Genomic DNA, 23,921 nt, shown 5'->3' with positions numbered 1-23,921 from the left:
CTCGTTTTCCACCCCCCTCCAGTAAATCTATGCTTGGAAAGAATCAGTTAGCAGCAGAAATATGCCACGATATTTTTATGGCATAGAATGAGACAACCATGCCTGCACTCGAAAGAGAAAGCTAATTATCTTTGGAGAAACATGTTGCTTTAAAAAAAAAAAAAAAAGCATTAGCACAATATTAGTGTATTTTCTGCATTTCTTCTTAATGTCTGTTAAAGAAAATGGGTGATATGAGTGGCTCATCTTCCAAAAACATTAGAAAAGAATAACCAATTAGTATTCCTTGAATAGTAAATTCTAGAGAAGATCTTTTGAAGAAGGGTTATTGCAAGGTCTGTTTAGGAAAAACAGACTGTGGGAGGAGAATGTGGTGCAGTCGAGTGGTATATGTTTCCCCAGACACTAGCCAAGTACTAGAATGCTGTACTTCTGTGGTTTCTCATGATTAGATTTATATATAAGCTAGGTGTGGAACAGGATTGGTTTGCAACATATTTTTATACGTAATAAAACGAGTTGGACAGATGATGTTCAAGTTTCTCCATGCTTCGCTTCACGGCCAGTATACTGAATTCCTAAATTGCCACAATATGCCAATTTTTTTTTTTCTTTTTTGAGATTAATCTCTCCTGGAAAAGGAATCTGAACTATGCAAGAAGTTTGATGATTTTCTGATGTGTCCTCGGAGAGCAGTAAGGGATCATGATGCTAAATTCACTTGATGCTCGTGGGACTGGTAGGCTGGCATAATAATCCAGCTAACCTCCCCCAAAGCATTAAAGTTTAAAAAAAAAAAAAAAAAAAAAAAAAAAAAAGGACTTAAGAAGGAGAATACTGAAAAAATACAGAGAGAAAGTGGGAAGTGTTCTTTCAGTATTTGAACTAATTACAAACATCTGTGTTTAAGAACCACAAAATAATAACGATTCTTTCAATCGAAATTCCTATGTGAATAACTCAATAATCTTCTTGAAAAAGTAAATGAAAATCATACCTGACCATAGCAACCAGCATAATGAATAAGGCTTGGGTGATCTTTCGAGCAACTCAATTCTGCAATGGCTTCTGTTTCACTCACCATCCACCGAACACACTCCAGCTGACCATTCTAAACAAATAAAAAAAATTAAAAATCATATCTGTTTCATTCTAAACACATCTACTTAACAGGGAAAAGCTTGTTAGAATTATTCGCATGTCATGAAATTCCTATTTCTTTGAAGGTTCGTCTTTTACCTGTTCTCAAGTATTACATTTGTTTATCTTGCTATCATGGATCAAATATAGTTTGGTTATTTACAATATGCCATCAGCCTATACTTGCCCTGGGATTTCCATCTTCTTATTCCCAAAAGTACAGCTGAGTAAGGCTGTTAGTACAGAATATTTGCTGAACGGCACCACAGCATACATCAGTTCAAGAGGCAGTGAAATAATGTTACACACATAATCTGATCCCTCTTAGATACTCTTAGATCATTAGGAACAAAATCATAGCTATGCTTCTGCAACCCATACAGCAAAACTCAGTGTCTGGAGCAAAGGCCAATTTGCTAAAGTACAGGGAACAATGTATTTCCCTACAAGGTCTAGTGTTCCTTGATCAATAATTAAGTGCACTCAATAATTAAGCTAGTATTATATTTAAGTCATTCTGAAAGCAATGCATCTTATTTATTGCAATGGAAGCCATGACAGTTACAAAGAGCACAATAACACTGTGTAATAGAGCAAATTCGCAGCTACAAAATACTATTTTCCAACACAGTCACCACCTTAACGCTCTTAATTTTCTTCAGTGATAAACAAGAGCCTGCATGCAAAGCTCATAAAAATCTGCACCAGCGGAGGTGACCACTGTTGCTGCCACCACTGCTGAAACGCACTCCCTATCACATCACCATGCTCACATCCACTGTTTGGTCTCCATAAACGTTCAGCACACATTGATGAATGTCAATAGGTGCCTTTTTTTTTTTTTTTTTTTTTTTTTTCCCCACGGAGGAATTCAGTTACACACCATGGCTTCATATGCACTTCCATGTCAGCTGCCATTCAGTCCGACTGCCCCTCTGCTGCCATCTGTCACATGGGAACAACATGCAACAGTGTATTGGTTGGAAGGTTCAACCTCTACTGCCACATCACCAACATCTGCCTAGGACATCATGGGCCAACATAATAAAAAAGGAGGCATTACTTTCAGTGCAGGCCTTGTATATGTAGTATCTGAACACTTAATCTTTATGGATTAGGACCTGTGATCGTAGAATCACAGAATCATAGAATTGTAGAATGGCTTGGGTTGGAAGGGACCTCAAGGATCAACAACTTCCAATCCACCATGCCACAGGCAGGGCTGCCAGTGCCACTGTTCCAGTGTCTCACCACCCTCATAGTAAAGAATTTCTTCCTAATATCTAGTCTAAATCTATTCCCTTCCAGCTTAAAACCATTTCCCCTTGTCCTGTCACTACCTGCCCTTATAAAAAGTTCCTCCCCAGCTTTCCTGTAGGCTCCCTTTGGTTACTGGCAGGCTGCTATAAGGTCCCTCAGAACCTTCTCTTCTGCAGGCTGAAGAGCTCCACTCTCTTAGCCTGTCCTTGTAGGGGAGGTGCTCCAGCCATCTGATCCTATTTGTGGCCCTCCTCTGGACCCACTCCAACAGCTCCATGTCCTTCTTGTGTTGGGGCCCCCAGAACTGGATGCAGTACCCCAGCTGGGGCCTCATGAGAGCAGAGCAGAGGGGGAGAATCACCTCCCTCAACCTGCTGGTCACACTTCTCTTGATGCAACCCAGGATACAGTTGGCCGTCTGGGCTGCAAGTGCACACTGCTGGCTCATGTTGAATCTTTCATCACTGACACTCCCAAATCCTTCTCCTCAGGGCTGCTCTCAAGCCATTCTCCACCCAACTTGTATCTGGTGCTTGAGATTGCCCCAGCTCACATGCAGGACCTTGCACTTGGCCTTGCTGAACTTCATGAGGTTGGCATGGGCCCACCCCTCAAGCCTGTCGAGGTCCCTCTGGATAGCTTCCCTTCCCTATAGCATGTTAGCTGCACCACTCAGGTTGGTGTCATCCGCAAATTTGCTGAGGGTGCACTCGATCTCACTGTCCACATCACCTACAAAGATGTTAAATAGCACTGGTCCCAACATCAATCCTTGAGGAATGCCACTTGTCACCAGTCTCCAACAATTCCGTAAACAGCCTGAAGATCACTCAGGAAGTTCAAGGTCCTGACTCCACTCTTTGCCAGCCCCATGTTCCTTGAGATCATGAACTCAACCAAGGCATAGTCACTGTACCCAAGCTGCCTCCAGACTTAATGTCTTTAATGATCTCTTTCACACTGGTGAGCACTAGGTCCAGCAGTAGTTCACCTGTGGTTGGTCTGTCCAATACCTGAATCTGGAAGTTGTCACCAATGGACTCCAGGAGTCTCCTGGATTGCTTACAGCTCACTGAATTGTTTTCCCAGCAGAAATGTGGGTGGTTGAAATCCCCCATCAGGATAAGAGTCTGTGAGTGTGACACTTCTTGCAGCTGAAGCAGGAAGGCCTCATCAGTGGGCTCCTCTTGTTCAGGTGGCCTGTAGTAGACACCAACTACCAGCTGTCTTTTATTGGTCCCATCCCTAATCTTAACCCACAGGCGCTCCACCTGTTCATGGCTGTTACTCACTGTGAGCTCCTCACAGCCTATCCACATTTTAATATGGAGGGTAGCTCCTCTTTTTCTTCTTCTGCCCAGATCCCAGTCTCCAGCTGAGGACTGAGGAGAACACTGCCTGTGCTCCTGGTCCCCTCAACATCTTCCCAAGAAATGTAAAGCTTTTTTGATATTTTTCAATTTCTTGATTGCAGCCTTGTGTGACTCAGCTTTTAAGACCAGGAGGGGATAGTAGTCATCCAGCTTTATCATACCTGATATCCTCTTCTTGATGTTCCTAAAATGTGGGCTCATGGCAGGCAGCAAAACTCTCTAGAGAGGTTATCCGGGAGGCATGATGGGCACCTCAGTGCCTCTCAGCAAAGAGTCTCCACTTACTAAGACCCTTCACCTTTTTTTAGTGGCACTGGTCGTGATCAAACACAAACAAGGAGTTGGTTCTTGCTCTGAACACCTCTTACATCCCGCTCTCAAGTGTCCTCAAGTACTATCCACACTCTTACAGCTATCTGCAAGTTTTTATGAAGCAGGATGTGGGTGCTGCAAAAACAGGTGGACATATTTTCTTCAGAGCTTGCTTGTGGCCTAGTGTAAAGGCAGGAGTTTTTAGCAGCTTCTTTTGCTGCAGTATCCCCTTTCAGCTATGATACCTCAGCAGATGCAGTTTATCACAATGCACACTCTGACCTGCTCCTACTTCACTATTCAACTGTTATTTTCATGAAGGTTATTATATTCTTTATAGCTAAAACAATAATTTCAAGCACTCAGTCAAACTCAAGCCAATGGAGAGAACATAAAAAGCTGCCTGAATTGCATAAAAAGGAAAAAGTTATTGCACAAAGGAAAGAAATATCAATACCAAATTTCAGATTTGTCTTTACAAAAACAGGGAAAAGGATGTAAAAAATATGAACCCATTTCAAATTACGTGGAAGAAAAAAAGAAACATAATCAATTTGTATTTATTATGTTTCCTCCATATATAAGCATGTATATGCACATTTAAGTGCGCATAATTTTATTTTACCTACTTTCTTCTATTTCTCTGAATATCAGTAAGCATTAAGCAATGAAATTACTTGTATTCTTTTCATCATGTTAGAAAAATCTTCACTGCCAAATCTGTATTCAAATATTACTAAGCATGCCTAAATGATAAATTTGTTTTACTTTCCTACCATAACCACATAAAATCTTTTTATACATTTAAAATTAATATAATTAATTAATAAAACGAAGTACCTGGCATGTAACATTTTTTTTTTCTCTAATTCATGGAGAGTTTCTACACAGTTACGTAAAATAAGCCACCAACATGACTAGGACACTGGTCACAACATACCAGTACATTTTTATTCTCTAGCTTGTAGCTCAATGTCAGAAAGAAGTCCCAAATCAAAGTAATTTGCTGAAATAATTCAGTCCTTACTGGCAAATGTTATTTCTCACCACTGAATTGTCTGCTGAAATTCTCTTGCATGGGAATATAAGATCTTGCATACAAGCTTTCTTTCATTCTGATAGTCATTATTCTTGTGGAACATAGGTGTGTATCCCACACGGTATATCATTATCTGAGTTACAGTAAGAGCAAGAAGAATAAACTCCACTCTATTCAGTTTCAGAGTATCTGGGGAGTAAGGATTAAGAACTGTACAGTTTAGTTATGCCAAATCACTTTAAGGCTCTTGCACATGAGCTGCCCAGCCATCATACAGGTCATCATTAGAAACACTTGGGCCTCAGCACTCTCGTTTACATGAAAAATTCCATTATGTTTACACATTTTTCTAGAAATGCCAAAGCATGTGCAAGTGTTACAGAAACTAAAGGAACTGATTATTAAAAGGCGATTGTTCTGGAGAAAAAGTCAAACATTACTATAACATAAACGTGTTATCTACCTATGTTGAAATAACAAGAAAGAATACTATTCCAACTTCAAATTGGCAGACTGTAATTATTTGGGTTGGACATGGGCTAGGGTATTGAAGCTAAATAGATTACTTTTATAACAACAATTCATTAATGTTGCTAACTCTCTGTTTAATTTTTTTTTTCATTAAAAAGAGTAAAATCCCTGAAATCGGCATAAGGTCATCCATCACTGGAATGACCTCTACAAGATATTAACCTGCAGGCTGGAATCTACTGGTTGTCTGTTAGTTTCTCAAGTTTCTCAACAAGCAAATCATTAAGAAAAAATGAAAAATCAGAAACATTCGTCACCATTTTCCTTCTTAAGGTACTCAGTGACTAAGAGGAATGGTCTTTCACCATCCAACCTTACTTATGAAAAACCCAGGCTAAGTTTGGCTGAATTAACGGCCTTCAGTACACAGCAGGTTTTACTTTAGTGAAGAAACACCATTCAGTTCCACACTTTGCTATATATTAGGTTTCCCAGTAAGCTTTCACACTAATTTTTGCAGTTTCTTATGAGTTGCTCTGTAAAAGGTAGATTTCAACTTTGATGCAGCTGTTCCAGACAGCCAGGAAGTTTCAACTCCAGATCTGGATCATTTTTTTCATGCTTTGAGAACATGGTCTCAAACCTGTCTTTCAAGATCCCACATATATTTGTGAGAATTTTTATGTTCTCGAAAGATACAGCTGACCACGAATTAAATGAATGTTCCTCATAATACAGTAATTTTTTAGTCAATTGATTAAAATATGAATGGATATTCAGTGACAACAACATACAAAACATCAGTGTTATTTATACAGCTGACATTGTATCCTACATCGTAACAGACATTGGTTTATGGGGTACAGTTCTTTTTCCATTTAACAAGAGGCTTGAAAAATAACATCCTGTTGGATATATTACTTACTCAAAGCAGAGAGAGAAGCTAAATAGCCCTTATGTCACATTACAGCAGAGACAGAGTTACCTTTATTGCTAAACCAGCTGGAGTTAGCTGTTCCATGTTTCTTTCATTCAAACAGTCTTCACCCATCAAAGAAGTGAGATGCTGCAGGCATTCTGCATGTCCCTTTGATGCTGCTACATGCAACAGATTGTTGTCACATTCATCATGAATCTTATCCAGATTATCCGCTGCTAAATGTGGCTGTTAAAGAAGGTGTTAAGTTAGTTACAGTTAAGGGTAAAAAGATACAGTGAACTTTAAGGCTTAGAACCCAAGATACAAGACAAAGACATTTTCCCACAGGTATGTTCTTTTACATCTCAAAATCAGAAGATTTTGATTTGTACAGCACGTGGCTACCATTAGCGAAAGGACAGAGGCAGGTTGCTCAGTGACTAGATTCACTGCTTAGCTTCTTTCCTGGTGCAAATGCCATATACCAGTGCAAGATCTTCAGTAACTTCAGCTTTTTGAACTACTTTGCCCAACAAAGAAGTGGTAAAAAAACATCTACATTTTCCTAAGTTCTGCCTATTTACAGTTGGTTTCTCTCTCTCTTTTTCTTTGGCATTATAATAATGTGTCATCAAACAGGAAACATCCATGACTGACTCCTAAAACGTTGCTGTTTAATTTTGCTCATCACAAATGTGTCAGCTTGTATTTAGTGTAATCTAAAACACAGTTAAAACACAAGGCAGAAGTCGTTTAATTGGTAGCTTGTTTCCATTAAAAAAATAATTTGTTGGAATATTTACCCGAAGTCACAACTGTGACTTAATACACTATTCCTGCCCAAGTCTAATTTTCAGACAAAACAATTGGATTGATAAACTCCAGCAGTAACAGTGGTAAATTCCTAGAGTTGTGCAGACTTGCCAGACCACTTGCTGATGAATACACTTGACTCAGAGGTTCTGACCTGTTTGGAGAAAAAAAAAAAAAGTGTTTTCTGCCCACCTACCTACCTATTATGCCCTATTTTTTTGTTTGTCTGTTTGCTTTGTTTTTACCAGTTAACAAAATTTCACAATTTGGGGTAAATTTTCTCTACTTCTATTTCTTACTAAGCACTCAAATATACTCTTCTGCCCCTGCCTAGTCTTTGACTGTCTGCCTTTGTTTTTGCTGCTATGCTAATAGCATGCCATTGTGCTTGAGCTAGACTGATAAACAGAGAAGCTAAACAAAAATCTAACAAAAACAGTTTTATGGACACTGGACCTCCTCCAGCCATTCTGAGCAGAGATCACATGTTCTGCATCACTGTGTTCACTTGCATCTAGTTACTCTGGGAAACATCATTGATAGTGTCTGATCACAGTGCTAGAATTACTGAAAGCTTCATACGGGTCAGAGGCCAACGGGGCATTAGAGAAAGCTCCTGCCTGAGAATGCTGCCACAACAAGTCAGCATAAACACTCCTGAATAATAATCAGAATACAACAGAAGGCCCTCTGTTCCCATCACCAGCCTCTAAATAACAACTGAGATAAACCACCAATAATTGAACAAAGCAACCCACAAATGTTTTGAAAAACAAAACCCAGTTAAGATTTAAATTTGATATTCAAAAGGACTCCACGGTTAGGACACCTACCTTGTACACGATTTCAGTTTACAACATAAACTAGCATTCTTGCATCTTGTTTTTGCTACACACTTGATTTAAAGATGAAAACTTTCCCCTTGGAAGATCATTCACCCAATTTCTAGGGAGCATATAAGATAAAAAGAGCAGTGATGCAAAATGCACACTTTATAAGCTTTGCCAACGGAACAGGCCACACCACAGAACTCCCTTATTCTATGTGGTATATGAAAAAAGATGATACTTACCAGTAATGATATTTGCCCCTCCTTTACAATGTTTAAGATGCTCTTAAATTTTTTCACCTCTTCACTCCTCTCTTCTGGGCCCCCTGCACTGCTCCAGTTCATATTCAGTTCCTCAAGCTGCTTGCTCTCTCCCACTGCTGTCTGCAGGTGAAAAGTCCTTAGGTGGCAGTTTGGCATAGTCTTCTCAGTTTTGTGAGCCTGAGGACCAACAAATGTCCTACAGAGGAAGCCTTTGGCCTGGGCTTCGGTTTCGTGGACTGAGCTACACTTCACTAAAGGCTGGGAAAGCTCTAACTCTTCTGTTAAATGCTTGTGCTGATCAAGGACAATGGGCTGCGTTTTTCTCAGCTGAGAGCCTTTCACAGGAGAGAGAACACAGAACTGTGTCACCCCAGCAGGCTCTGTGCTCTCTGCAGAGCAGGTCTTGCCACTAACACCATTCACTGTTGAACATACACCAAAAATTTTCTTCTCAGGAGCTACCTTTGTGAAAGGAACAAGTTGCTGACTTGATTTAATATAAGGCACATCCAAAATTTCATCCATATCCAGGTCATAGTGCTCCAGCTCCCCAAGCAGAACGGTAGGCTCAATGTTTTTACTTTTAAGGTTTTCTCCTTCTCCTGGGCTCTGGTCATCATTTGGAGGTGCAGGCTGAGATTCACTGCCTTTCTGGTATTCACCCTTCTGGTTCTTCTGGTCATCACTTTCATTGTTCTCAGAGCTCTCTGGCTGATGCTTTAATGGGGAAACCCTCTTCACTGGTCTGAATTTATTGCACGCATCTGCAATTCCTGTTGGTTTCTGTGCATTTCCAATAAGAGTTGAGCCTCCACAGTTCCAGCTGCTGCTGGAAACTAGAGAAGTACATGAATATGATTTAGAACTGCTTATCATTACCAGATGAGTGGCATGAAATAATATGCTTCAAAGATATACCTGGCTAAACACAGGAAACCAGAATAACAAGATACCGTATTTCATTCATACCTTAGCAGATTTAATTGCAACTCTAAGAAAACTGAAGAATTTGACACTCTAGAACTGCAGTCTTCAAACAGGACATACATTGTAAACTTTTGTAATCCAAAGCAGGTCCAGAGGAGGGCCACAAAGATGATTGAAGGGCTGAGCACCTCTCCTGCGGAGAAAGGCTGAGGGAGCTGGGTTTGCTCAGCCTGGAGAAGGGAAAGCTCCAGGGAGACCTCATTGTGGCCTTCCAGTACCTAAGGGGAGCTTATAAACAGGAGGGAGAACATCTTTTTATATCATTTGATAATGACAGGACAAGAAAGAATGGTTTTAAACTAAAGGAGGGGAGAGTTAGGATATGTGATAGGTGGGAAATTGTTACTCAGAGGGTGGTGAGGCACTGGCGCTGCTGCCCAGAGAAACTGTGGGTGCCCTGTCCCTGGAGGCATTCAAGTCCAGGTTGGGTGGGCCCTGAGCAGCCTGATCTGGTGGGTGGCAGCCCTGCCCAAGGCCTGAGGGTTGGAGCTCAGTGACCTTTAAGGTCCTCCAAACCTAGGCCATAGTGTGATTCTATGATTCTATGATCATTTATAAATAAAGCAGTTTGAATCAAGTAATGGACACTAGTAAAGAGCCTAGTGGCACTCACAGTGGCTCTGCCCAGCTATGCTTGGTTGCACTGCATTTTGCAAATATCAAATTGCACAAAGATGCTGCAGAACAGTAAGATGACTTTCCTGGGAGGCAAATGAAAGGTTTGGTAAAAAAATATTCTAGTGGATTTGTTTTAGCAACAGCAACAACAAAATATATTTTAAGGGCTGATATTTCCAGAAGATACATATTTTTTTTATACAAGAATCAGAAATCCTGCTTTCACCAAAACAGAAAGTCAAGAGGGGTAAACCTCCCTCTCTGCTCATCCCCAGCAAGGCCACAACTTAGGTGCTGGGCACACTTCTGAGCTCCCCCAGTGCAAGAAAGGCACTGAGTTCCTACATCAAGTCTGGCCCAGAGACACTAAGATGGTTCTGGGACTGGAACCTCTTTCATCTGATGAGAGGCTGACAGAGCTGGGACTGTTCAGTTTGGAGAAGGCTCAGGAGAATCTTTTCCATGTGTACAATTAAATGATGGGAAGTGCTGAAGAACAAGGAGCTAAGGCTCTTCTCAATGGTGCTCACTGACCAGACAAGAGGTATGTGCTCAGATTTGCTGCCACCTGAACATGCAAGATGGAAAGCAGAAGCTGTGTGCCTCAGCCTGTGCAGAGACTCTGGGTCCACAGGCACCAGGCTGGGCCTCAGCAGCTGGGCAGGACCAGACCTGGGACAGAAGAACTAGAGGAGGCAGCTGCAATCTTTACCTCACTTAGGAGAAAATGCTTTTTTTTGCTGTGACGTTGGTCACTGCAACCAGTTGCCCCATCTCAGTCTGTGAAGATACTTAAAATTCCACTGGACATGGTCCTGGGCAACCTACTCTAGCTGACCTTGAGTCAGCAGAGAGGTTGGGCTAGGTGATTTCAGGAGGTCCCTGCCAACATAAACTATTCTATGATTGTGTGATCTGAAAATTAACACCTACTTATTCAGGTGTAACGTTTCTTTTTTTCATTTGTCCTCTGTATGTTGGGCTTCTCAGTCCAATTTTCAATCCCTTAATGTGTGCACGCGTGCAAACACACACACACACACACACACATCCATAACTCTGGACCTTTCAGAGCTTTAGTTCAGCACACTGGAGTTTGACCAGTGAATCTGACTCGCAGAGAAGAAAGAGAGCTCAAGGCACGTGAGCTCTTAACCCTTTCAGGCTTGCACTCTTTCTTACAGTTCCAGTTGGTGAAACTTATGTTCTCTTTAATTAGTTGAACGCTGATAAAGAGTTTTCTTTATTTTATTAGCTTCAGGAGAGGGACAGCACTAAATTCACTAAGACCTCTAGGCAGTTTCTCCTCTCTGTGCTCCTCTTACTGCACACAAAGTGTTAATGCACTCTCTAAGTCAAGAATGCAGCTTAAACATAGCAGATTTATTACACATGCTAACTGCATATCAGTGGGATCTAATCTGTGGTCAAAACACACAATTTGCCATGAACACCTTCCTAAGGAAACAGATATATACACTTTCAGTGCAGCATTAATGTTTGAAGTGAAAGATTAGCACAGCTTAGTAGTTACGGATGTCTGAAATTTACCTTAATACTTTTGGAAGTGCTTAAGAATACATTTCCGAAGAAGAAATAAAAATAATGATAATCAGAAGGCATGTAACTTTGTGGGCCAATACAAAGAACACACTGTACTGACTTATTTATGTATTGTATAAGATTCTAGGTTCAAAGGCCTACACTTTTATGTTGGTTTTATTTACATGTGAAATTTTTTCCAAATGATACAGGCAAATGGATACCATATGTTTCCCAGCTGTTTTGTTCTGACAGGAACTATTAAGCACTCAGTATGGAAATGAATTCTGTCTGAGTTTTATGAAAACACTGCTTTCAACACAGGGGTCTAGACAGAGGGAAAGGCATCAACATTTTGTTTGTTGTCACTTTCTTTTAGCTTACATTTATTTTCCTGCTTTGCTTTTTCCACTTTCTAACCTTGGTAACAAGCACTTACAGAAACCACTGGTGATAAAACTATAAAATCAGACACCACAAAGAAGCCATGACCTTTGTAACAAATCTACCTTGGACCATTGCACAGTCATATATTTCTTTCTTCTTCCATCACATAACGGATTTTCTTCGTTATTTTTCTTCCCAAAAAACTGGAGGAGCATCTCTTTACAAACACTATCTCCAGAAAAACAAACTGGGACACAAAGAACAGTTATCAATATTTCTACTGGCTTATGAATATGTTCTGCACTTAACTGGGATGATGAATTTATGCTGCACTTAATAAACGATTAGAATACAGCATCAAATCACATAAGCAATAGGAAGGAAAGCACTTGGACGCTGTATGGTCTGCATTACTTCTTAGGCAGTTACAGCATGGTTTCCTCCTACAAAACACTGAGAACATCAGCCAGAGTGGAGCAGGACATTGGTAGACATTCCTCCATCCAGTTTTCAGTTGTTTGGAGAAAGCAAAAGCAAGCAATGTCTGTGGCTTCCAAAACACCAGTTCGGCAGGAGTTATGTGCATGGTCTTCAGCAGTTGTTCCTGAGGAAAAACCTCTCCTTCATTTCTCCATACTTATGAACTCAGGCAAGGGCCACTGAATGTCTGGGTCAAATAAATACTGTTTGATTCTTTTATAAACAACAATAAAAGATGGCTTGAGCTTGAAGCAGTGGACCAGAAAGTGGAACAGCTAATGTGATTCCAGAATCTGACAAATAGTTCTGGTACATTCTTGCATAAGCCATATCTCTTCCATGCACCAGTATTTCAAATGTAAAATGGTGATGACAAAATTTATTTTTTCCAACAGTGTTGTCAGTTTTTTTTATTAACTTTTTATCACTAACATGAGAGACTTGGATGATCCCACTCTTGTGCTAATGTAGTACACAAAGAGAGGAACAGAAGAACTGGGAAGACTTTTCATTGACATCAGTAAAGAAGTGTAGGTCTGATAGACCTGAGGAACTGAACATTTTCCTTGGCACAGAAGGAAAGAGTATCTGAGGAAAATCTGGAAGGGTCAAATTTGTGAAAGTAATTCTTCACCTTATATTATGCTCTGTGCTTGTCTTGAGGAAGAGAAAACACAAGATTTGAATAAAGAGGCCTGTAGGCATTTTTACAGTTTTATTCACTTAGAGGCACCTAGAATTGTGGAGGGCAAATAATTAGAAAAGGGGTGATTTAAAAGAAACTTCTCCGGCAATTCAATCACTTTGTCATATTTGATTTTAGGAATTTGCCTAGAGAAATCCTCATAACAAGTTTCCAGTTGGAAGCATCTGATGACTTCAGAGCATTTTTCAATGTTATCTAAGTATCAAGGGTGTGGAGAGCTGTGATGGAGAGTTCTATCTGGTATATGAGCATCTGTGGAATTACAGGGTAATTATATGCCTTTTGTCCAACCATCAAGACTAGCCAGTGCACAGATGAAGTCTGACAGGCAATTAAGACGGACGAGCTGGGATACTCGCGACCTGCAGCCAGAAATTAGAATACCTTTAAATTGTCTTGACTCTAATGAAAATATCAAAGAGCAAATCTTTTACTTCAGGTCTCTATGGAAACTACTGACGAAATTTACTTCTGAAGTTCACACAAGAGCCTGTCTCCCTGGCATGAGGGCACAATAACATTCTTTAACTGCTGATGGGTTCATGATGTTTACAGCACTTGTAACACAAGGAGGTGACAAAGGGTTGTATATCAAACAGTATCATGAGCAAACGAAACTGACCATAATGTAGAGTGTTACTTGTAGATGATCCATGCAAGATCTTCATGGATCCACCTAACAGAGAACCCAGAACAGTTCACCTTTGTGGGACACGAACTGGCTGTGGATCTGAAGAAATGGTCAAACCTCTAGAAGTGTGTTTCTGTCAGCATCACCATGATCTCATTTAGATTTATGCTTTGACTGATGGTCTGCAGTCATGACTGCTACTAATGAACAGCTGGGATATAAAATGTGCAGTGGTACAGGCAAGCAGGAAATGGCTGTAAAGATAAGAGACAATTTTAGATCTGTTGGCACTGAATCCATGTTGTTCTACTGGATCATTTGACAGATAGACCTCTGTTTAATGAAACTGAAAAGAAGTATTAAATCTTTCCTGTTCTTCTGTGGGTGGCAAGTGGCAACCCTCGTTACTATCTTATATCACCTTGTAGCCATTTTAGCTGGCTATATCTTCTCGGGATAGACAGCAGTATCTTATAGTCAATTGTGTTGAACCACTGTCCAGCGGAAAAACTGCATGACTTCTCTTTAGCCAAATAGTTATCAGTCATCAATGACACTAATGCTATATTTGCCCAGTGACCCAAGCCAGACTGTGCTAACTCTAAATTTTCTGTATTTCAGCCTTTGTTTTCTGTAAAATCCATAGCCATGCAGTCACAAATCACAGGAAAATTGCGAGTAATGGAGAACAGTATTTTCCTTGAGCCCTGAAGTTGATAGTCCTACAACATGGTAAGGCTATCTGCTGATTTAATCATACCTAGTTGGTCTGTCAAAGGTCTATGAAATTCTGAAGTTGAATATGGTTATTACTATGATTCCTTCCCTAATAACACTTTCTCAAAATATCCTGGTTGCAATGTTCTTTATTGTAGGAGACATCTGGAAAATAGATCCTTGAGCAAGGTGTTGTAACTGGACCTACTCTGAGCAGGAAGTTGGACAAAATATCCTTCAGATGTGCCTTCTGACTTAGTTATTCTGTAAAGAAAGAGGTAGCCACCCTGAAAGAACACAGTTCCTTTTTGCAGGTAGTAGCAAGACTGGAAACAATGTGTAAAACTGACAGAAGATAAAAGAAGAGACAGTGGGCTTTTGCCACAAGAACTTTTCAGCATATATTTGAAAATCTTCCAGCACAAAATGCAGGGAGATACTCCCTGCCCTCATTGTGAACACAATGAAGAGCTTCTTTATCATTTAGGCTGATTATTTATAATGAACAAACTTTGCTAGGTTGGCTCTGGTGCCACCGAAGGATGAATGCATTCAAAAGACTTTATCTGAAATATTTCCTCCTTCACAAGGAAAATTGGAGTTTACTCTACTTTTAGTCATCATCATTAAGGAAGTCTGGCATTACCGCTGACAACTGCCCATACCTATTTTTTAATAGCACTGTCGCTCCATAATTATCTGGGGTCACTGTATCTACAAAAAGGTTTACATTAGGAATTTTGCTGTCCTCGGAAATAAATACTTGACCATCTTCTTTGTGATATGACTTCAACAGAGTGTCTTGAATCAATTAAATCTCGTACTCATTCCAGGTCCATTTAGAGCACTGAGATTCTGATTTTGTATACAGACAGCGAGGTGTTGTCTACATCAGGGAAAATTTTAGAAAATTTCTAACACTTTTTAACACTGATTCATCTCCAACACTAGCAGCAATACTGAAGGTCCAAGAGATGGAGGAAGAGATCCCTTGTGTATCAATAGATAATAAAAGCCAGTTATTAATATTTTTATATTATTCATTAATATAACTGAAATTATATTTAACAATTTTAACAGAAGGTGGCACTGTTTTACAGTTTTAATATATTAATAACCTCCAAGAGTGCATTTTAGACGTCTTTGATGTAAGTTCTAAGGCAGGAGAGTCTGAATAAAAGAACAACCTCACGCAGATAAAATTAATGTGGAATTGTTCGCATTTAAGTGGGATAAAAAGCAAGAAAGGGTCTAGAAATAACGGAAACAAGGATAAATAATAATTCACCCTTTTAAATAACAGTACATATTTTCCAGGTCATGCAAACATTCATAGGAGTCTCAGTGAGTAAATACTTTTCCTCAAAATCAGATTTTACTTTTAATTTTTTGTTATAGTTAACAACCAAGAGCTTGAGATAGAATTGTCTGCCATTTTATGCTCCTCAGCATTTTATACTCACTAATTTCATTTTGTCAAATAGAAAACCTATCTTTTGAACTCTTCTGTGAATTTGTAATGGTGGCTTTGGGCTCTGCAGTTACCTAAGATAAGTTATCTTAAGTTATCTCAGTTATCTAAGATAACTGTTGGATGCTAAAGATGAACTTGCTTTTATCTACAAGCAAAAAAAGATACAGAGTGAAATACTGTTCTTATTTGAGATATACATTTAAGGACAATCAAAAGTCATCGTAGCTGACAATATTCTTCAGCACAACAATGTGGTTCATGGAAGTTTATTGAAAAACATATGTTATACTGAATGATCTCTGATCTTGAACCATTTGCTCAAGTGGCTGTAGAAAATCTGCCCAGAAACAAAGTAACCAAGTTCATGCTTAATAACAGAAGCAAAAAGGACTGATTTCTGCAGCCAGGAGTAAATGGGCAGGCTGGCTAACACTTCATCTCAGAAAAAAAAAAAAATTAAAATAAATAGCTGGATTGAAATTAAAATTATATTCTTTAATTCTCTGTTTCTGAAGAATGATGTCCTTCTTAGCAGTTATAATTCTAGCTAGGAAGATCATTCTCTTGAAGCACAATGGAAGAAAAAACGATTATCCTCAATCTCACATTGCTGTGGGTAAGACAGGATTTGGCCTACAAATCCTACTCCTACGCCTTTGGCCTACAGCTTCTCTCCCATCCTGAAAACCCTTTACCTTGTAATCTGGGGGCACTGGCAGATATACTTTGGTTCCAGGAGTCCCCTGGACTTTTCCTGAGACAGAATTCTCTCATTCTGAGGAAGGACACAGAGGAGTCAGTACTGAGGTTGTATTAACTGCAGAGCTTCCAAACACATCTTGCACAGATCACCCTCCTGTGTTGACAGCTGGCCAGTATGGAAAGGGAGGGGAGAAGGCAGGGTGAATCTGATCAGCTGGGGGAGGAAGGACTACATGGAGCAAAGTGATTTCTCAGACTTTCTAACCTGTCATTATCCAAAAGAAAAAGTAATTTGAGCAGAAGTAAGAGACAGAAGGAAACAGTTAAAAAAAACCTGATGCAAAGTTTACTAGAAATGGATGAACAAGCATACTGACTGGTAATCACCGGTATGTGTGCCTAGGATTAAAAGTATTTAGAGCAATTTGGAAAATGTTATCAAACACTTTCATATATTACTAACACATTATTCAGTGTTTAGTTCAGATGTGGAAAGAAAATGGTACTTACAGGGCTATTTACTAAACTTACCTGAGAACAAGGAATAGTTATACCTCCATATAACCAGCCACATAATTAAAAAATGTAATTCCAGAAAGAGGAACTGTCTTTTAAATTTGTTATATCAGTCTTGTGATGAAAATGATTGTCTTCATATTTATGTATACATTAAAGTTGAAATTTATTTTACCAGTGTTTCTTGCTTAATTGCCTTAGTGCACCAAATATTTTTTCTGAGCTAAGGCTGAAGGAGGCCGTTGTTTTCTTAGGCTGCTAGGGTCCTGACATGTCTAGTCTGACAGCTAACACATTATACTTAAATTCCTTTAACAAATAATTCCTGTAGAGTTCTACTTCCACATTTTTCTGTCTTAGAGAAAAAAAGCATAACCTCTAACTATACAGGCATCCATATAAGGCAGGATGATGGACAAGTTCTTTGAAAAATCTGTTTTTCTCTGTGTAATTACTTAAATTGCCACTGAAATATAGACACAAAATAGCAGGAACATTACGCACACTAATAAATTATGATATAGTTTATCCTCATCAAAAATAGCGAACAGTAGCAATTATTGGTGGAACTTTTTTAGTGGTCTATGAAGGCAGGAGACTGCATCTGAATTATTATGAAAAATCAACAGATTGAGCCTAACACAATGTTTACTGATGCAGCTCCACTGATATTTCAATGAAGTCTGTGTAGGGTGGTAAAGTGGTATCTTCCTGTACAACAGTATGTGTGTGTATTTAGTGATTGAGTAAGAAAAAAATAAATAGACTTCAGTACCGTTTCCAACCCATAAACTCACAAGTGATAAGTAGAGTGAAGAAACAGATTCCAGTTCTGTTTTCAGATTGCCAATATTATTATCAGTGCTAAAGACCTATTTTTTGACTCAAGAATTTTATACAAAGCTCTGAATTAACTTCCACTGGCAGACACCCCAGTACTGCTACTGTCTTCCAGCAATGCCTGTATTTACTTCTGCCAGCTCCTTTTCAAGGCCATGGATGAGTGGAGATGTAATTAAAATAATCATTGAAAAATGTCTGACTGCAGCGGCAATCATGAAACAACAGAACTACGCAATAACTGTCAGTATCCTATGGTTTTAAGGAAGAGCTCACAACCAGTGCTTCATCCTGCTATCTGTCAGCATCTTCCTCTAAAAAGAAGACACTGTTCTTTCTGAGAGCAGATAGCGATGCTGCCACTCTGGCTGAACAGTACTCATGAACAGACCAAAGAGCACAAGGCTTCTCAAGGGCTATTCTTGCTTTCTTTCTCTTTTTCACCTTGCCCTTGGAGAGACTGAGTGCATGAATGACTTTTAACTCTTTGTGAAAAGATGATACAATGCTGTGCCACCAAATGATCAGCTGTTAATACTGATAATAACAACACACTGTGGGAGAAAATGAAAGGGGAAAATATGTGCACTGAGAATGGAATTAAGGAAGCAAGAATGAGAGTGCTGAACACTGGAGAGGAGAATGGTGGGGACAATGGTGAGGAGAATGAGAAAAAGAGGAGTCTAGACGTATGTAGAAGGAATACTGGGAAAGACGTGGTGGGATGCGTGAGGGGATACTGTGGGGAGGAATGAGAGGAAAGAATAGTGGGGAGGAAACATGAGTTACAAGAAGAAAAAGTTGGGGAAAGAGAGTGGGGAAAGTGAGAGAAAAGAGGAGGAAATAGAGGAGGAAAGAGACAGGAGTGTAGAGTGAGAATAGGAGAGAGAATAGGGGAGAAAACTGCAAGGAAACTGGAGAACAGGAAGGGACAACAGCAGACAAACTCTGGGGAGAAGGATGTAGGGTAGAAGATGTACTGAGTGTGAGAACAGGAGGGAGGATGGGCAGCAAGGACATGGGAGAGAGACTGCAAGGATGTGGGATGTCAGTGGGGAGGGTGGGGGAGGACAGGGGAAAGGAGGGGCACAGATGGGACAGAGAGAACTGTGGTGGTGGGAAGACTGGGGGTCCTCTCTCTTATTTCTCACCTCTCTGCTTGCAAGAGGCAACTTTGGCAGTCCAATCACCGCTATTCCCAGGCATGGGCAAAAACTTGGCAAGAATGTATGGGTGGGAAAACTTCCCTTTGCTACCTAGAGCAGTGGCACAGGGCTATGAAGACCAGGCCTTTATGACTCAGCCAGAGGAACTAGCTCTTGTAAAGATTCTGTTTAGTAACACACCTTGGAAATCCACAGTTCTCTGAAAGGAAATCAAGAAATGAAATTTGCCAAAGTATAGCAGAGTTCCTAAAGCGTTCTATCATCCCACAAATTCCAAGTCTGCCCTTTCTGTTATAAAAATCTTTTGATTCAACAACATTAACGAAAATTCAATTAAAACATCAAATGAAAGCACAATAAACTTTTCATAGGCCAACAAAAATGCTCTCTCACCAATTCATTTCTCCACCACCAGGAAGAGAAAAACAAAAGGGGATTAATCTGATTTACAGAGTGAAAAATAGCACTGAATGCACTTTTTATCATGGGGAGGGCAGGAGCACGGAAGGTCCCCAGCTGGTTCTCATCTATATGCCATGATTCTTCATTTAGTTTACACTATTAAACTCAAAAACTCTGCTTTAATCTTAACTATTACAGTATGCCTTAGAGTAGATTCTATCATGTAGCATCCTTGATACAGTTTCAGACTCTGGCAAAACATCATCCCTCAAACTGGTCATGGCCATATGGGTAGTAAATGTATCCAACATTTTTTCATTGGCGCCTACATTATTACATCTTGTCACCAATGGTTTCTCAGGTTTTCAAGTAAATTGTTGCATATACTGTGGTTTGGAGCTGCTGAGATGAAGCCCTACACTTATCTGTATGCAGCCAAATCTTTTTTTGGAACTTTTTTTCCTTCTAATGAACTAACATCTGTTGAAATAAAAAAAAAAAAGTCATGTTTCCAGAAAGCTGTACAAAAATGAGAGAAAACAAAACAATAGAGTACTGCCAAGAAGAAATTGTTGCCAAGTTGTACGTGATAAAAAGCAGCCTAGAAAGTGATGGGTGGACAGAAGTGGGGATCATACCTGATCTGTCTTCATTTTGTGAATCACACCTTCTACATAATTCTGGGATAGTCTTGAGAGAAGTTATAGAGTACTGTAAAAAAAGGAAAAAAAAATACATCAAGTAATTAATTTAAAAAGATGAAAAGGAAGGCTTTCCAACAGGCTGTGATACCACTGGCAGTGTCTAGATCTACCAGGCTGAGGGTACTTCAGGCAGTCTGATGGTGCCCTCATGTCACATGAGAAAGCGGATGGTGTCTGCTTTTGTGTCCCACAGATTTTCAAAGATACAGGAAAGCATCTCTCCACCACAGCAATCCCCTTCCTGTACATCCCCATTGTTCACGTCACAAATATATTTTATACGTTTCTTCCATGGGATGTATAGATACATCAAGCATGGGAATAAATTTACATCTCACAGTAAACCTAGACTTCACAGGGTCTCATTCTGCCCACCAAGACTTGTGTTATGGCTTTTGAATTGCACAATACTTCACAATTGGCAATTAGAATTCAAATTTTGAAAAGCCAGTATGTAAAATTAATGAAGAATATTTGAATATTTGCACCTTAAAGATCTGTTTTCAGAGAGGGGTACATACGGATCCACATATTGGACCACAAGGATCACGTCTGGAACTCAGGCTCTATTAAGGTAACCCGCATTGTTACTTTGACGTGACAGGATACACCTGACTGTGATCAGTATGTTCTCTCACTGCAGCATTAAAAGAGAGAGAACCAAGGATGACGTATGTATCTTTCTAAACAGAAATCTTTTTCTTTGTTTTATAAACTTGAAGAATACTCTCAGTAATATACATGATCCAGAGTTATAAAACTACAAATCCTGACACACAGGAATTAAGTTACTTCATACAAAGCCTTCCTTAACCAAATGCTTAAATGTTACAGGAATCTTCACTCAAAGAAACAAACATCACCATGCCTGTGAAAGATCAATGACTTTGTCCATTAAAACAAAACAAAACCTTATTAAAAACTTTTTTTGAAACTAAAAAAAAACACAATTAGCAGAACTGAAATTTTTTAAGGAACCTATAAACACCATATGTTTTCAAAGAAACAGATATTTTTAGTTAATGTGTACAAAACAACTACACCCTCATTAGCTTTCCATGCAAAACTTAAGCGGACAAACATTGTTCTAGCTTTAGCTGGTAGTTTGTCATTCAGAGTTTGGTTTGCTCTTAATGCACAGCTGGAAATCTACTTCAAAATAATCTAAAGTCAGCCTTGTGATCAGCTGCAGAAGTTATTTACTTCTCTGGTGCAAGTTCAAGCAAGTCTATTGCTCAATTAATTGCAGTTATGTTATTGAGCCTCACAAACCCCCCATGCCTCAGTTTTTCCCATAATGGCATGATTCAGCAATGAATTGATAAACCTCAGCTACAACAAGTACACCTGGGAAGAACACGACTTACTAATTAAAACATTTAGCACAGAGCTGCCCTGTGACTCCCATCCACATTAACCAAGGGGGTGACTATAGGGCTGTGACTGCACCCGATCTGACAACTTAAAGCAGCAAACAGCACAAACTGACACAGGGAGAAAGACGCTGCTACAATACAAATTAATATAAGTTAAACACACACAAGCACAAACACCATGTGCTTTACTTCACTGGAGTTATTGTTTAATAAAGACGGAGTTGTTAAGCTATACATCTTGCTATTTCAGCACAAAGACTCTGAAGGCAACGTTGAACTGGCCTACTAAGATTCCTACCAGAATCCAAGAACATGTCTCCAAGGAATATGGTAGCTTCATAAGACCAGCTGGTGCAGTTTAAACTATTACATAGTTTGTAATTCAATTAGAATGAGGCCTTTTGTATTCCACTGCTATGTGCTTTGTCAGGCATCCTCAAAAAAGAAAGACTTTTTCTGTCCTTTTTTTCTGTTCTTCCTGGAAGAACAACTTTTCTTTCAGCTTCAACACTGCACCAAAATGTATCCAATCCCCACAACCCTCCCTGATAATAAAAAACTGTTTAGTGTTATAAATTTATTTATACATTTTTATGTATTAATCATGTTGGTTTGATATCCTTAACAGGTTTCCTCCCACTCATCTCTAACCTCAGAAAGACATCTGCACACTTACATTTCTGCCATATGTCTTTTCTGGTCAAGAAGTGGAGAACTCGCTGAAACTACTCTTTTAAAATGGACCTTTCCCAACCCTAAGTATAATGCATTGCCAGCTCTTCCCTCTACAGCTACTTTTTTTTTCTAATGCTCTAGCTCCATCTCTCAATCATCAGTAATGTTTGTTAGCTTTTCTTCAACAGAGAGCTTCAAGGCTACTAGGGGTATCAGCAAAAGAGATAGCAAAAGACGATAAGACTGCAGCTTTTCTTTAGAGCATCATTTAGATTTACTGCTATTCAACTTAAAGTTCATTATTTCCCACTTTCTTTCTACAATCTTAAGTTGTTTCACACAGAAAATGTAACCCACTTCTCCCAGTTTCCCAGTAGAGCAATCAATTAAATCAAGAGCCAAGGGCGATGACCATGTGCATGAGTACCAATGAAATGTAAGCAGATCAGAGTGCTTCATTAGCCAGTGTATGAGTGCTTTTTGCTATTTAACAAGTGTGTGTTGCTGCTGACAGTGAAATTCAGTAATGGGTATCTTCCTAGGACAATGTATGTCATGGCCTTTTTGATTGCTGATTGACAGTTGGTGCCTTTTTTCCCCTGGCTTTTATGGCATGATAATGGCCAGCGTGTAATAGTTAATTTCAGCACACCCTTAAGAACTTTGTAAAATTGAAGAACAGTATTAAAAGCAAACAAAAGACAAGAGGCAGGCACAACACAAGATATTGCCAATTTTCTTCAACAGACATGACCAATTCAGGGGAGAACAGAACCTCCCTTAACAGCTTATCTTACAAGCACTTGTAAGTCATGTAAAACTGGGCTACAGCATTTGAATAAATGCAAAAGTCAACATACTGAATTTCAGGTGGTTTGCAAATTTTAATTCAAGGAGTTTTAAACACAATATAAGAGAAATAAAATTTCAGTCTCTGTTGAGACGGTGTAACTTCTCTGCCTCTTGCAGACTCACTTATACCTGAGAAGCATCAGAAAGAAGAAATAGTGTATTGCGAGGTGTAGCAATGTATGAAAGGTTAAAAATAAATAAATAAAAAGTGAAAATGACATTTTGAGTTTGCATTGCAAAGAATACCTTTAATGTCTCCTGAAATTGGGTAAAATGGCAAAGTTGGACACAGAGTATGACTCTCAGACCATGTCATCAGAACCACGATATCTTCAAAACACGCAAGACCATATCCTGCTCCAGCTGAAATGGGTACCAAACTCATCAAATTCATGGACACTGGACCAAGACGTCAGTGACTGTGTCCTGATCTGAAATTCGCAGCTCATTGTTTTCATTTAGACAGAAAAAAGCAGACACTTCCCTTCATTATAATAAATTTGTTTCCACGCATTGTTATTACTGTAAGCCAACCAACAGTCTCATTTCAGTTTATGTGCTATATTGGAAGAAAGACCATTTAATTGTTATTCAAGACCCCTTACATTAATACATTTATATTACATTTGCAATACCACCCCTTTTTCCTAGACTCTTGAGAACAAGTAAAGCAACAGTACTTGGCCTAAGGAAGACTTTTTTTAATAATATCTAGAAGAAAAAAGG

General features: G+C 39.3%; 1 protein-coding gene across 3 annotated transcripts in view; it reads right to left on the bottom strand.

Annotated features, from left to right (window-relative positions):
* Positions 1-23,921, bottom strand: part of SNCAIP (synuclein alpha interacting protein) — an 85,751-nt gene that overhangs the window by 22,705 nt on the left and 39,125 nt on the right. For all 3 annotated transcript variants that reach the window (XM_021381045.1, XM_021381044.1, XM_021381043.1), the window contains 4 exons: positions 20,227-20,299; positions 8,400-9,256; positions 6,581-6,760; positions 998-1,111 (listed from right to left, as the gene is read on the bottom strand). In XM_021381045.1, coding sequence (XP_021236720.1) covers positions 998-1,111; positions 6,581-6,760; positions 8,400-9,256; positions 20,227-20,299 — 1,224 coding nt within the window. The remainder of the gene's footprint in view (positions 1-997; positions 1,112-6,580; positions 6,761-8,399; positions 9,257-20,226; positions 20,300-23,921) is intronic.

This window comes from Numida meleagris, chromosome Z, assembly GCF_002078875.1.
Source record: "Numida meleagris isolate 19003 breed g44 Domestic line chromosome Z, NumMel1.0, whole genome shotgun sequence".
Taxonomy (NCBI): Eukaryota; Metazoa; Chordata; class Aves; order Galliformes; family Numididae; genus Numida; species Numida meleagris.
Note: the sequence above shows the minus strand (reverse complement) of the source record. Positions and strands in the feature narration are given on the sequence as shown.